Here is a 15,928-nt window from a genome sequence, read left to right on the forward strand (position 1 = left end):
AACTCAACATGATCAAGTATCTTCATGCCAATGGACTGCCATTCCATGAATCTACTATCTCTGAGGCTGCTGGGAGCGACCATCTGGACGTCATCCAATACCTCCTCGAGAACAAGTCGGATACTTACATCACTGGGAGTGCGATGGACTATGCCGCGACTAATGGCCATCTTAACATCGTGCTCTATCTTCATGAACAACGAACTGAAGGCTGTTCAAGTTGGGCGATGAAGGGTGCCGCGGAGAATGGCCACCTGGATGTAGTCAGATTCCTTCACGAGAATCGCACCGAGGACCTCGATCACTCAACAGCCTTTGAGAGTGCAGCAGTCAAGGGGCAACTGTCCGTGATCCAATACCTACATCACATCGACCCGAAAATTGTTTGTAGGTACAACGCGCTGATACAACCAGCCATTGAAGGCCAAACACAGATAGTCCAGTTCATTTGTGAGAGATATCCAAGTCTTAGAATCACTACTTTTGACCTGATGAGCGTGAGATCGCATCAGGTCCTGGAGGTACTTGATCGATTGATGTCAAGTCAGATATGGGAGGTGGACAGAATATACAATCGATTCCAAGAATTACATGTGATCGAGTATATCATTGATCACAAGACCCCAGAGTACATTGCCAGATGTTTGAATGACAGAGTGCTTGGCAAATCCATGTTACTCGATCAATCAAAGCTATTCTTCAAGTTGATCAAACATATTGTCAATCCATCAACATTTACTGCAGTCTTGCTAGGATGCACCAATTTGATACCATATTGCAAACACAATGACATCTTGGAGTATATCTACCAATCATGCACACAAGATGGAATCGGAGTACCATTCCTGTGTCCTGAAGTTGACGACCGCGATGCAAAATATCTGGTCTTGGCTGGATTGGAGTTCATTCATCACAAAGGTGGCCTGCAATCACTTGCGACCATCCTGCACGGCATCTTGATGGGCGCCATCAGGTTTGGTCGCATCGACATTGTGAAGTTCATCCTGGACTCGGTTGGGTACCGACCCTCTAAGCATCACTTGTCGGTTGACTTGTTTGATCGTGCCATTTCGCACGGTCAAGTGGACATCCTCCAGTTCCTGCTGGACAGTATTGGTGTTGATGGCCAATTGCCAGAGTCTAGGACATTCTACGCAGATTGCGTTGATCAAGCCATTATCAATGGCCATCTGGAGATGGTGCGATTCATCTCTTGCGAAAGATTCAAGGACCTTATTTGCATGACTACTCAGGGCTCATTCAATAATTATCTCAAACGAGTGTTGATTGGGAATGCCTCTCCAGACACACCTCGATTCGTGGAGTATATGAGGTCCAATCATGCGGTCCAAGTCCAGGTATCGCCAGCCTCATTCAATTTGGACATCATCCTCGACCTGGACACCATAATCTCAATTAGTGAGGCAGGTGGCGTATACCCAATTCCAATATATCAAAGAAAATTGGTTGACAAAGGAGAGTATGACATCGTACGATACTTATTCTTCAATCAAAACGATCATGAAAAGGAAGTGCTAGTTAGAGAGCTTATGAAGGCAGGTAGCAGAGGATTATCGCCACTATTTGTTGATCTGCCAATGGCTGAGATTGTCCTTCGTCACAAGGATGGTGCACCATTCATCAATAGACAATCTGTGGACTTGGATAAGCTTAGGATCTTTCCACTCTCACTCGTACTTCTCACAAAGTACCTAATTTAAATAATTATTAATAAATTAATTAATTAACATTATTTGATTGTGAATGATTGGGATAGTTCCAGATTGATAAGAGAGAGAATGCCTATTTAATTGGAATAGTACCAGTAATATATTGGGTTTGGAATGGAGATGCATCAGAACTTCAGTATTAGGAAGTTTTTGATCAAAAACTTGATTTTTAATTTAATGATCAGAGTTCAGGTCATTTGTAATACAAGTACAATATGGCCAACGATCAATATACCTCACAACAACAACAACAAAGACTATTCAATCAGATTATCAACAATCAGGTTGTGAGACGATTGATCTTTGGACAAGTCAAACAGATAAATCGTGTACAATACTCAAACAGTCGAACATATCAATGGAATGATCTGATTCAATCAGTTGATATGTTGTCATTGTTTGGATACTTGGAGCCACTCAAACAACTGTGTCTATCAATCGAACAGAGATACAACCGTCACAAATGGTCAGAGATTGATGGTGCACCATTCATTCCAAAGTTGAGATCACTCACTCGTCATGCAGTCATTGGTGGACACCTCCACATACTTGAATGGGTGCATCAACGTTACTTCCCACATCTCAACGAGGTATTCTATGCCCTTGCGACAGAGACCATTCAATATGATCGAGTTGGCATTGCTCAATTCTTTGGACAACATCCCGAGTTCAGAGCATTCAATAACTTTCCAACAACAAAGAACTATGAGACCATCAGATATCGGACAAGCGAGTCGATGATACATACTTTGATCAAGTTGTTTGGAATCACATTGCCATTCAAGAATGATCCTGATCACATCCCAGATGCAATGATCAATCATCTCAACCTGGATGCTGATGGATGTCTACGACTGCTCCGTCTTTTCTCGGTTTGGTCATGTGGGAACCTCAACATGATCAAGTATCTTCATGTCAATGGACTGCCATTCCATGAATCTACTATCTATGAGGCTGCATACAACGGCCATCTGGACGTCATCAAATACCTCCTCGAGAACAAGTCGGATACTTACATCTGTGAGTATGCGATGGACAATGCTGCGAGGAATGGCCATCTTGATACAGTTCGATATCTTCATGAACAACGAACTGAAGGTTGTTCAGGTCAGGCGATTGTTGGTGCCGCAGAGAATGGCCACCTGGATGTTATCCGATTCATTCTCGAGAATCGCACCGAAGTTATGGATCACAAAACAGCCTTTGAGAGTGCAGCAGTCGAGGGACACCTGTCCGTGGTCGAATACCTACATCACTTCGACTCGAGTGTAGATTGTACCAATAAGGCGCTAACATACCCAGCCACGGACGGCCACGCACATATAGTCCAGTTCATTTGTGAGAGATTTCCAAGTCTTAGAATTGGTGCTCATAACCTGATGAACGTGAGTTCTCGTAAAGTCCTAGAGGTACTTGATCGATTGATGCCAAGTCAGATATGGGAGGATGACAGAATATACAATCGAGACGGTGATACACTTATGAATAGGATCGAGTATATCATTGACAACAAGTCGACAGAGTACATTGCCAGATGTTTGAATGACAAGGTGTTTGGCAAATCCATGCTACTTGATCAATCAAAGCTATTCTTCAAGTTGATCAAACATATGGTTAATCTATCCTTCACTTTGGCAACAGTCTTGCCAGCATGCCTAACGATGGCGCCATTTTGCGAACACAAGGACATCTTGGAGAACATCTACGAATCATGCACACAAGATGGAATGGGAGTGCCATTCCTGTGTCCTCAAGTTGGCGACGACGATGCAGAATATGTAGTTTTGGATGCATTGGAGTTCATTCATCACAAAGGTGGCCTGCAATCACCTGCGACCATCCAGCACGGCATCTTGATGGGTGCCATCAGATTTGGTCGATTCGACATTGTCAAGTTCATCATGGACACGGTTGGATACCGACCCTCTACGCATGACTTGGCGGTTGCCTTGTTTGATCGAGCCATTTCACACGGTCACGTGGACATCCTCCAGTTCCTGCTTGACAAGATTGGTGTTGATGGCCAATTGCCAGAGTCCAGGGCATACTACGCAGTATGTGTTGATCAAGCCATTGTCAATGGCCATCTGGAGATGGTGCGATTCATCTCTTGCGAAAGATTCAAGCACCTTATTTCCATGACAGCTCAGAGCTCATTCAATGAGTATCTCAATGAAGTGTTGACAAAGAGTGCCTCTCCAGACACACCTCGATTCGTGGAGTATATGAGGTCCAATCATGCAGTCAAAGTCCAAGAATCCCTAGACCCATACAAGATTGGCCATCGAGACTTTGTCCTCGACCTGGACACCATAATCTCAATTAATGAGGCAGGTGGTGCATACCCAATTTATCCAGATACCGCATATGAATTGGTTTGCAAAGGGATGTATGACATCGTTCGATACTTATACTTCAATCAACATGTTGATAATAAGGATGTACTCGTTGGAATTCTTTTGAAGCAACGTTTCAGAGAAGTATTTGCCAATCTGCCAATGGCTGAGATTGTCCTTTGTCACAAGAAAGGTGTACCATTCATCCAAAGAGTATTCTTCCACAACGACTTGGATCATTTTAGAGACTTTCCACTCTCACTGATACTTCTCTCAAAGTACCTCTTTTAAATAAATATCAATAAATTGATTGATTTAGTGATTGGGATAGTTCCAGTGGAACAGTGTTAGTTCCGGGAAATAATATTAATTTTGATTGTGATAGAGTATTTTGTCGAGGGATTTACATCCCTCGACACTTGCGAGATGATCATTTGTCGAATAAGATACAAGTATACAGGTACAACATGGTCAACGATCAAAGCACCTCACAACAACAACAACAACAACAAAGACGATTCAATCAGATTATCAACAATCAGGTTGTGAGACCATTGATCTTTGAACATGTCAAAGGCATTAATAGTATAACATACTCTCATTCTTTCAATCTATTATATCGATGGAATGATCTAATTCAATCAGTTAATATGTTGGCACGGTTTGGATACTTTGAACAACTCAAACAACTCTGTCTATCAATCGAACAGAGATACAACCGTCACAAATGGTCAGAGATTGATGGTGCACCATTCATTCCAAATTTGCGATCACTCACTCGTCATGCAGTCATCGGTGGACATCTCCACATACTTGAATGGGTGCATCAGCGATACTTCCAACATCTCAACGAGGTATTCTATGAGCTTGCGACAGAGATCATTCAATATGATCGAGTTGACATTGCTCAATTCTTTGCACAACATCCCGAGTTCAGAGCATTCAATAACTTTCCAACAACAAAGAACTCTAATCCTACCAATTATCGGACAAGCGAAGCGATGATACATACTTTGATCAAAGTGTTTGGAATCATATTGCCATTCAAGAATGATCTCGATCACATCCCAGATGCAATGATCAATCATCTCAACATTGATGCTGATGGATGTCTACGACTGCTCCGTCTTTTCTCGGTATGGTCATGTGGGAATCTCGACATGATCAAGTATCTTCATGCCAATGGACTGCCATTCCATGAATCTACTATCGATGATGCTGCTCATCTCGGCCATCTGGACGTCATCCAATACCTCCTCGAGAACAAGTCGGATATAGTAATCACACATAGAGCGATGGACAATGCTGCGAGGAATGGCCATCTTAACATCGTGCGCTATCTTCATGAACATCGATCTGAAGGCTGTACAAGTCGGGCGATGAATGGTGCCGCTGAACAAGGCCACCTGGAAGTTGTCAGATTCCTTCACCAGAATCGCACCGAGGACCTCGACCTTTCAACTGCCTTTGGGCGTGCAGTTGTCGAGGGACACCTGTCCGTGGTCGAATACCTACATCACATCGACCCGAGTGTAGGTGATACAGACGAGGCGCTGATGAACGCAGCAATTCAAGGGCATGCGCAGATAGTTCAGTTCATTTGCGAGAGGTATCCAAGCCTTAGAATCAGTAATGCGTACCTGATGAGCGTGAGGTCGCATCAGGTCCTAGAGGTACTTGATCGATTGATGCCAAGTCAGATATGGGAGGATGACAACATATACAATGAAGTCGATGTATCTCATATGAATATGATTGAGTATATCATTGACAACAAGTCGACAGAGTAAATTTCCAGATGTTTGAATGACAAAGTGTTTGGCAGTGCGATGATGCTCGATCAATCAAAGCTATTCTTCAAGTTGATCAAACATGTTGCCAATCCATCAATCGATACAACATTGGCAACAGTCTTGCCAACATGCATCACGATGATGCCATATTGCAAACACAATGACATCTTGGAGTATATCTACCAATCATGCACACAAGATGGAGTGGGAGTACAATTCCTATGTCCTCGAGTTGACGAAAATAGTCTGAGTTACATGGTCTTGGATGCATTGGAGTTCATTCATCACAAAGGTGGCCTGGAATCTCTCACAGTCATCCATCACGACATGCTGTTTGGGGCCATCCAGCTTGGTCTAACTGACATTGTCAAGTTCATCTTGGGCACAGTTGGATACCGACCCGCTACTCATGACGAGTCGGTCGCCTTGTTTGATTCCGTCATTTCAAAGGGACACGTGGACATCCTCCAATTTATGCTGGATAAGATTGGTGTAGATGGCCAATTGCCAAAGGATAGAGGCTCATATGCGAGTTGCGTTGATCAATCCATTACCAAAGGCCATCTCGAGATGGTGCGATTCATCTCGGGCGAGAGATTCAAAGAACACTTCCACATGAATGCTCAGAGTTCATATAATCAATATCATAAGATGGCGTCGCAGACTTCAGGCTCAAGTAACACAGCTCAATTTGTGGATTATATGAAGACCAATCATTCCGTAAATATACCTCCAGGCTCGTTCAAGATGGGACTCAAAAACATCGACCACGACCTGGATGCTGTAATATCAATTAGCGAAGCAGGTTGCAAATTCCCTCTATCTAAACAGACCACAACCAAATGGATTGAGTATGGGAAGTATGACGCTATACGATACTTGTACTACAATCAATATGTTGATAGGGATGATAAGGATTCATTCGTTGGAGAGCTGATGAAGGCAAGTAGCAGAGGATTATGGCCATTTGTTGATCTGCCAATGGCTGAGATGGTCCTCCTTCACAAAGATGGTGCACCATTCATCCAAAGAGAATACGTGGGCTTGGATCACCTAAAGAACAAACCACTCTCACTCAGACTTCTCCCAAAGTACCTCATGAAATAAATATCAATAAATTGATTGGGATAGTTCCAGTGATTGATTGATTTATTTATTGAGTGGGTAATGGAAGTGGGGGTTGTCGACCAATTAAACAATTCTCAAAAAGCTAAGATATTTTATGATCTAATGATCACTTGATCCATTATTATACAATACAAGTTATAGAGTATCATACAGATACATTATACAACATGATGGTCAACGATCAATTCACCTCACAACAACAACAACAAAGAAGATTCAATCAGATACTCAACAATCAGGTTGTGAGACGATTGATCTTTGGACATGTCAAACAGATACATCGTGTACAATACTCAGACAGTCGAACACATCAATGGAATGATCTGATTCAATCAGTTGATATGTTGTCATTGTTTGGATACTTGGAGCCACTCAAACAACTGTGTCTATCAATCGAACAGAGATACAACCGTCACAAATGGTCAGAGATTGATGGTGCACCATTCATTCCCAAGTTGCGATCACTCACTCGTCATGCAGTCATCGGTGGACACCTCCACATACTTGAATGGGTGCATCAACGATACTTCCCACACCTCAACGAGGCATTCTATGAACTTGCAAACGTTGCCATTCAATATGATCGAGTAGATATCATTCAATTCTTTGGACACCATCCCGAGTTCAGAGCATTCAATCTCTTTCCGGGCATTTTCAGCCGTATTCCGAGTGAGTCTATGCTACAAGCCCTCCTCAAAGCGTTTGGAATCGAGTTGCCATTCAACCCTGATCAGATCCTCGATGTAATGATCAATCATGTCAATCTTAATGCCAAGATCTGCCTGGTCCAGATCAGTTGCCTCTCAATTTGGTCATCCTGGAGCCTCGACCTGATCAAGTATCTCCATCTCAACGGACTCCCGTTCCATGATAAGACATTGGATGAAGCTGCCCGGCACGGTAGACTGGACGTCATCCAATACATCCTGGAGGAAGCAAGGCCAAGCGACTTGGTTGTGAGCACAGGTGTGATGGACAGAGCTTCAATGTCTGGCCATCTCGACATTGTACGATACCTTCATGAACATCGCACCGAAGGGTGTTCATTCTGGGCGATGGAGGAGGCGGCCACCAAAGGCCACCTGGATGTCCTTCGATTCTTTCAAGAGAATCGCACTGAGACCTGCCAAACTAATGCCATGGACATTGCAGCAGAGGCCGGTCATCAGTCCATCGTTGAGTATCTCATTAGCAACAGGACCGAGGGTTGTACGGGCTTTGCACTTGATGGCGCGGCCCTCAATGGACACGCACAGATCATTGAAATACTTTGTGAGAAGTATCCCCATCTCACAATTAAGATCTTCACCATGATGGAGCCCATATCCAGGCAGGTCCTGGAGGTACTCTACCGAACGATGCCACAAATGATCGTGGTAGATGACACCCTTTACAACGCGATCATAAAGAAACACATGGATATGATCAACTTCATCTTTGACCACGAGTTGTTGGCCCAATGCTATATCGATGTCAAATTGATTGGGCGCTCGATGGACCTTCCTCAATCAAACATATTCCACAAATTCATCAAACATGTTGGTGATGATGGTGACAATATCAATCCAATCCTACAGTATTGCATCAGGATGGCACCATGGTGCCCACACACTGACATCTTGGAGTACATACACTCAGCCTCCATACGCCATAGCATCTCCTTTGCATACCGGTCAGTCAAGAAGATGGAGACTGTGGTCTTGGACTCATTGGCATTCATCCACGAGAAGGGTGGCCTAACAAATGCATCGATCCAATATGATATACTCATAGAGGCCATCGAAGCTGATCGACTTGACATTGTCAAGTACATGTTGGACAATGTTGGATTCAATATTCAAACAAAGTCCGACTTCTTTGCGACGGCCATTGAGAAGGGACGTCTGGACATCCTTCAATGCATGCTTAGCAACACTGGTGGCATCCTTCCAACCTCCAAGTTTGCCTATCAACAATCGGTACACCTGGCCATTTGTGGCGGCGATTTGGAGATGGTGCGATACCTCACCGAACACTATAGAGACCAACTTCAATTCGATGCTCAGACCTCATTCAACAAGTACCTCGCAACAATGCCCGATAAGAAGGACTCACCCAAAACTCATCGATTTGTGGAGTATATGGTGCGCAATCACTCAGTCACCGCCCCACCAGAGAGTGCATTCGCCGCAAAGGGAAGCAGCTATGACTTGGATGCCACAATAGCATTGTTTGAAGCTGGTGCCACCAAGTACCGTGAGGATCTTGCAACCAACCTGGTCGCGACAGCAAACTATGACATTACAAGATACTTGTACTTTAACAATAGAGTGGATAGGCGGTTGTTGATGGAGATGATGGTATCAATTTATAATCCATTACTATTCATCAATTTACCAATGTCTGACATCATCCTTGGTCACCAAGTCGAGCCATTCATTGACAGGAATTCAGTCAAACTCCAATCCATTGCACGATATCAAATCTCCTACAACTTACTCAACAAATATATAATATAATATATAAATAATAATTTGTTATCAATCAATCATATCATACAATGGCGATAATCGATCACTTCCAAAATAAGATAAGATGTTCATGAAAATATCTTTGAGCGATGACGATGAAACGACACCCAAAACAATCAATCAAACTTATGTTACTCACTTCAAACAAACAAATACATAGATATTAATAGAATATGTCGTACACAAGAGATGATTTAATCTATCTTGCCAAGCTGGCTGAACAAACTGAGAGATATAAAGGTATTGCACGCGCGAGCAACATGTTGGTATTCCTGGCGACGGAGTGACTGACCATAGTGCGATTTCTAGAGATGAAGGATGCAATGTATCAGATGGCAAAGATGAATGTTGATATGACAGTAGAGGAAAGGAACTTGTTATCAGTGGCCTACAGGAATCTAGTTGGTGAGAGACGTGCTTCTTGGAGAATAATCAAATCGATACAGGATAATGAGGAGTCAAAGGGCAATCAACAACACCTGTTACTGATAGCAGAGTTTAGATCAAAGATAGAAGAAGAGTTGAATATAATATGTGATGAAGTGTTTAGCTTGTTGAAGGATCATCTGTTGCCTGCATGTTCGTCTGCTGCTGATGAGTCGACAACTTCTGCTGCCACTGCCACAGCCTCAGCCACACAACAATGCGATGCCAAGACATTCTATCACAAGCTGGCTGGTGACTACCTTCGCTATAAGGCTGAGGTAACTCCAGTTGGTGAAGCGCACAGACAGGTCTCTGAACTATCGATGAAGGAATATGAAAAGGCGATGGAGGAGGCGAACCAATCCATGCCACGGACACATCCTATTCGACTAGGTCTGGCACTAAGTTATGCTGTATTCTACTACGAGATACTGAATAGACCTGAGAAAGCAATAGAGCTGGCCAAGAACACATTCGATGGTGCAATCGCAGACTTGGATGGACTGCCAGACAATGAGTACAGAGATGCCACGCTAATAATGCAAATGCTGCGAGACAACATGACCTTGTGGACTGCAGAGATGGATGATCACTCGAATCAAGAGCATGATAATGATCAGTAATAAATAAATGTATATATTTTGTATATAACCTACATTGATCGTATGGAGCGAACGATGATTTCCATATCAGGCGATCATTCAGGCACACTTCCTTTTTAGGCGATCATTTAAGATTTCCAAATCAGTTAATCTTTCAATCATATCATTCACACAATCATCAATATACAATAGATAGATAGAGAGCACATTGATGATGTTGGACCAATTCTTCATTGCTGTGATGGGCAATAAAGTGATCCGTCGCATCATCTTTAGTCAGGTCAAGATCATTCACAACAAGCTCGCGGAAAGAACAAAGTGCTACACATGGATGGAGGTCATGAGCTCACCAATGTTGTTGGCACTCTTTGGTCAACATGAGTTTCTAAAGGAATCACTATCAACAATTGAGGCAAAGTATAATAATAATGGCTTAATAAGTTTATTAGTGATCAATAATGGCGCCCCATTCGTCCCCAATCTCAACCAGGTGATGCGAGGCGCAGTCATTGGAGGACACCTTCAAATCATTGAGTGGGCACATCAACGATACTTTGCCAATCACCATCTAGGCGGGATGTTCTATAAGTTGGCCGACGAAGCAGTGGTGCATGATCATGTGGACATCGTGCGCTTCTTTGGACAACACTGGCAACTGATGGCATTCTATCAGTTCCCATGCGAAGTCAACAAGATATCGAGTGAGGCAATGCTGCACACACTCATTGAAGAGGTGTTCCAGTTGACACTGCCCTACCAAGGTGTCGATCATATACCTGAACATATGACGCTGCTGCTCAATATGGACAATGTCAACTGTGAAGGCTTGCTCTTGAGTCTGTGTTATTGGTGCAGTCATAACTTGGACATGATCAAGTACCTGCATGCGAATAGTCTCCCCCTGGGAATACATCTCATTGATGACATGGCCAGACATGGAAGCCTGGAGGGCGTGAAGTTCATTCTCAAGAATCAGACCGCATCATATATCACAACAGAGACGATGAACTCTGCTGCCGCGGGTGGCCATCTCGATGTCGTGCGCTATCTACACGAGACGCGAACTGAAGGATGTACCACACAAGCGATCGACTCTGCTGCGTCAGGTGGCCATCTTCATGTCGTTCAATATCTTCACGAGACGCGAACTGAAGGATTTACCCATGAGGCGATGGAATTGGCAGGGCTGGGCGGCCACACTCCTGTATTAGAGTATCTTAACAATGCATGAGCGAATGGCGCCCGTTCTGACATATTCCATAATGGTCTTCATATCCAGGATGTTATTTTAAATTAAATTATTTATCAGACTATTTATTAATAATTAACGTTGATGGTTCCCCAGTGCTACATTGGACATCTCGACATCAGACGTGTGCTGATGATGTTGACTGGATGTGGAGGAGTGTCCATGATGCTGATGATGATGACCAAGTACTGCATGTGCCTTGTTTTGTTCCTTTCTTCGTTTGACAATCTTGACAACAACAACAATGAATATGATTGTGAGTAATACACTTATAATAGGTATTACAATTGCCATTATTATATTGTTCAGACTTAGTTTTGACTTGTTGTCATTGTTGTGATCGGGTGGATGATGGTCCTCTATTACACATGACTTGCTACACACTATTACTGTTGAATCATTACTACTAGTTGATTGAGTACCTGTACAATTGATCCAATGTGTATCATCTGGAAGGTATACTGGTGTTGTAGTACATTCTGTGCCAATACCTTGGCAACAACCAGTAGTAGTGGTGGTGGTTGTTGCCATAGTTGAGTATTGTCCAATGATAAATATAAATATAAATATAAATATTATTGTATATTTCATTGTTATATAATGATATATGATGTGATGTGATTGATGGATGATATTGAAGTGATCTGATGTTGTGAGTCAATCAATGACGATGGGTGGATTCAAGTATGAATGAATGAATGTACAGTACACTACACTACAACTATTGGTTTAAACATCAAGCTCCTCAAATGGATGTGATGACTTGCAATGGATATTTATAGTTTTTGGGTATTTTTGATTGATTAATTAATTATTTGATCGATCAAAGTCGCGTGAGTTTTGTCGTTTCACGAATTATCTGAAGCCCTGTTTTGCAAGAATTTGATGGGATGTACCCAAGTCGTGTCATGGTTTGTACCCTTGTGAGGGGGTCGATTGAGCCCTCATTGGAGGTCAAACAAAGACATACTTAGCATTCAGGTATACACAAAGGGATCGGCTTTCTGATTGACTGACATCATCAAACATAATCAAACATCAAAACACGAGTAGTGTAGTCAGAGTGGAGTGGAGTCACTTGGTGTCACATGGCATTCGGGCGAGTGATCATTATAACAAGATGAGATGTTGAGCATCACATCATCTGAAACTCGCGTAAATATTGCTTGTCCTTGTCCTTGTCTTTTGTCCTTGTATTTGAACTTGTCGTTGTCCTGGTCCTTGTCCTTGTCCTCGACATCCACCACATAGTTGTGCCTAGCATCACTCAGTACAGAACCTATGACATCTTTGTGATGCATCCGGGAAGGGTTCGCAGGAGAACTCAATCACTTCATCATCATCAAACAACGTTACTTACTTATTTACTAAAACTTACTTCAATGTATCTATCTCTCTCTCTCTGTTCATGTTCATTCATTCATTCTTCGACCCATCTTGGTTGTTTCCAATTTTTGGAAACTTAGATGTCTAAGTTCAAACACAACATGGAATGTACTCCAAGTCCAAAGACAGATACTACTCCAACATGTTCTTACAAATATATATACATAGTACATTATTACTTTTTCAATGGACAAAGTGATCAATATTGATTCACCATCAACATCAACATCACCTTCAATATCAAATGTGTTCAATCAGACATTTAGAAATGTAGTGTTACGTCGAATGATCTTTGCTTGTGTAAAGACTATTCATAGATCATTGGGAGAACATCAGACAAAGTATGTTTGGAAGGAGATAAGACAATCACCTACGTTGTTGGCACTCTTTGGTCAACTTGATCATCTCAAACAATCATGTCTCGAACAAGAACAGAGATACTCAAAGTATCGCTGGTCTGAGATTGATGGTGCCCCATTCGCTCCCAACCTTCAACAGATTGTGAAGCAGGCAATCATTGGAGGACATCTCAATATACTCGAATGGGCATATCAACGCTACTATCCACATGTCCACGAGTTGTTTGATGGACTGGCAAATCATGCCATTGACAAAGGCCATGTACACATTGTTCGGTACCTCGGACATACCCTGCCCGCCGGTCACAAGGCCTTCCACAACCTACCGACCTCATCACATATGTACGAGATATCATCAGATATGCTGCAATGTCTCATTCATGAGGTGTTCCGCATACCTCTACCCTATCAACATAACATTCCCGAGAGATTGAAGCGCCTTCTAAACTTGAATGAACGTTGCTGTACCAACGTCATCTCGTCACTCTCACTATGGTGTTGCAAGAGTCTAGAGCTGATCAAATATCTCCACACCAATGGACTGCCAATCATGAAGGAAACAGTCAACGCTGCGGCCAAGGCAAACGAACTCGAGGTCTTCAGGTATCTGGAGATTGAATGCAAGCTGGGCAAGCATATCAAGGCTGCAGCGATGGACATTGCCGCAGGAGCAGGTAGTCTAAAGATAGTCAGATATCTCCATGAGAATCGCAATGAAGGCTGCTCAGAGTATGCATTGTCGGATGCCGCAACACAAGGACATCTTGACGTGGTGCGATATCTACAAGAGAAACGAGGTAACAAGTGCAATCTGGAGGTGGCACTAGAACGTGCGATAATACATGGACATCTTTCGATTGTAGAGTACCTACATCGGCTCACGCCAAATGGATGTCGTCATTGGATGTTTAAGTCGGCTGCCGAGGCTGGCCATCATCAGGTCGTCAAGTTCCTGTGCGACAATCAATCAAACGATCAGATCAGATATGCTTCAAGTGACCTGCTATTGATTGATAGTCCCTTGGTCTTGGACATCTTGGATCGTCGATTGCCCAATATGGTGTGGCCTCGCTACATTCTATCGCAAGCGTTCAAACAACGAAAGATTGACATCATCGATTATCTTGTGAACAACCAACAACAACACCTGGGCAAATGGGTTGATCTCAAGGTGATTGGTAAATCGATGCGCCTGGAAGACCCATCATACTTCTTCAAGCTTGTCCAATACCTCCCTGGGGGAGAATATGCCCTATCAGAAACATTCTCGCTCATTCAAATGGCACCCTTCTGCCAGCATCGAACCATCCTTGATTATGTGTATAAAGAATCAATCAAGTATAATTGTTCATTCACCCTGCCAACGTTTATCCGGTACATCCGTGGTGGTAGGATGGCCAAGGTGGAACTGGAGTCGTTGCATTACTTCAATGTAAAAGGTGACTTGAAATCAAAGAGTCATGAACTTTTTGAAAGTGCATTGGACTCCAATCGAATGGATATAGTCTTGTACGTTGTGGACACTTTCGAGTACTCGATATTTAGACGTGCAGACGTGTTTGACAAGGCAATAATAAGTGGATCAGTTGAAACCCTTTGCCGGTTCATCTCCAGGAACGAAGGACAATTGCCATGGACGTATACATTGTACAGTGACGCAGTGAATGACTCCATTCTCAAAGGCAACAAGAAGATGATACGATTCCTTGCAGGGACGCCTCATTGTTATAAAGTGGAATTTGAGGCCCAACACTCGTTCAACACATACATGTCCAAGAAACACACAGACATCGATCGCGATCCAAACAAAGTGGCACGATTCATTGACTACATGTTGAAGAATCACGAGATAGAAGCCCAACAGTCATGGTTTAAACATGGCGATTTATTCAACTTGGACGCGACCATCAGTCTCTGGGAAGCTGGATGCACTACATATGATCTGGGTGTTGCCTTTAACGGTTTGAAACAACAACACACCGACGTACTAAGGTTCGTCCACTTCAACTTCCCCAAAGGTACTTTGTTCAACCTGTTGTCCAAGAGGCTGGAAGAAGACATTACACTATTCCTACCTCATCTCTCTATGATAGAGATGATCCTAAGTGATCAAACTACTCCATTCATTTCAAAGCGATTATCATATATGTTTGAACGTATGGAGAAGCATCCAGTGTCCAACGATTTGGTCAACAAGTTCCTAATCAAGGATGATAAACAAAAGGTATCCAATAAAGTATTAAGTGTGTCACATTGACTCTGAATAAAATTAGATAGTATTGTGTGAGGGCAAGGGCAAGGGTTGGGGTAAGGGTTGGACGTGATTTGAATTCAAATTTGAACAGTTGATTCAAACAGAGTATGTTTACAGGGTCATACATATACATATATATATATAAACATATAACT

At 42.8% G+C, this 15,928-nt stretch overlaps 8 protein-coding genes across 8 annotated transcripts; all 8 read left to right on the top strand.

Moving 5' to 3' along the window:
- Positions 1-8: 8 nt before the first annotated feature.
- SAMD00019534_036090 (hypothetical protein) lies at positions 9-1,721 on the top strand (the record flags this gene model as incomplete). The annotated part of the gene is made up of 2 exons (XM_012904501.1): positions 9-1,324; positions 1,421-1,721. The coding sequence occupies 2 exons, from the start codon at positions 9-11 to the stop codon at positions 1,719-1,721; spliced, it is 1,617 nt and encodes a 538-aa protein (XP_012759955.1).
- Positions 1,722-2,116: 395 nt separating this feature from the next.
- Positions 2,117-4,357, top strand: SAMD00019534_036100 (hypothetical protein; the record flags this gene model as incomplete). The annotated part of the gene is made up of 2 exons (XM_012904502.1): positions 2,117-4,105; positions 4,169-4,357. 2 exons carry the CDS (start codon positions 2,117-2,119, stop codon positions 4,355-4,357), a joined length of 2,178 nt encoding a protein of 725 aa, XP_012759956.1.
- Positions 4,358-4,716: 359 nt separating this feature from the next.
- On the top strand, positions 4,717-5,856 carry SAMD00019534_036110 (hypothetical protein; the record flags this gene model as incomplete). The annotated part of the gene is made up of 1 exon (XM_012904503.1): positions 4,717-5,856. The coding sequence occupies one exon, from the start codon at positions 4,717-4,719 to the stop codon at positions 5,854-5,856; it is 1,140 nt and encodes a 379-aa protein (XP_012759957.1).
- A 330-nt stretch (positions 5,857-6,186) lies between these two features.
- On the top strand, positions 6,187-6,966 carry SAMD00019534_036120 (hypothetical protein; the record flags this gene model as incomplete). Its single annotated transcript, XM_012904504.1, has 1 exon — positions 6,187-6,966. One exon carries the CDS (start codon positions 6,187-6,189, stop codon positions 6,964-6,966), a length of 780 nt encoding a protein of 259 aa, XP_012759958.1.
- Positions 6,967-7,154: 188 nt separating this feature from the next.
- SAMD00019534_036130 (hypothetical protein) lies at positions 7,155-9,485 on the top strand (the record flags this gene model as incomplete). The annotated part of the gene is made up of 1 exon (XM_012904505.1): positions 7,155-9,485. The coding sequence occupies one exon, from the start codon at positions 7,155-7,157 to the stop codon at positions 9,483-9,485; it is 2,331 nt and encodes a 776-aa protein (XP_012759959.1).
- A 194-nt stretch (positions 9,486-9,679) lies between these two features.
- SAMD00019534_036140 (hypothetical protein) lies at positions 9,680-10,543 on the top strand (the record flags this gene model as incomplete). The annotated part of the gene is made up of 3 exons (XM_012904506.1): positions 9,680-9,737; positions 9,807-10,076; positions 10,131-10,543. Coding segments are annotated over 3 exons (741 nt in total), but the record flags the coding sequence as incomplete, so codon positions are not given.
- A 193-nt stretch (positions 10,544-10,736) lies between these two features.
- Positions 10,737-11,753, top strand: SAMD00019534_036150 (hypothetical protein; the record flags this gene model as incomplete). Its single annotated transcript, XM_012904507.1, has 1 exon — positions 10,737-11,753. A coding segment is annotated over one exon (1,017 nt), but the record flags the coding sequence as incomplete, so codon positions are not given.
- A 1,692-nt stretch (positions 11,754-13,445) lies between these two features.
- Positions 13,446-15,776, top strand: SAMD00019534_036160 (hypothetical protein; the record flags this gene model as incomplete). Its single annotated transcript, XM_012904508.1, has 2 exons — positions 13,446-15,537; positions 15,613-15,776. 2 exons carry the CDS (start codon positions 13,446-13,448, stop codon positions 15,774-15,776), a joined length of 2,256 nt encoding a protein of 751 aa, XP_012759962.1.
- Positions 15,777-15,928: the final 152 nt, after the last annotated feature.

Source organism: Acytostelium subglobosum (assembly GCF_000787575.1).
Source record: "Acytostelium subglobosum LB1 DNA, scaffold: scaffold6, whole genome shotgun sequence".
In the NCBI taxonomy this organism is placed as follows: Eukaryota; Evosea; class Eumycetozoa; order Acytosteliales; family Acytosteliaceae; genus Acytostelium; species Acytostelium subglobosum.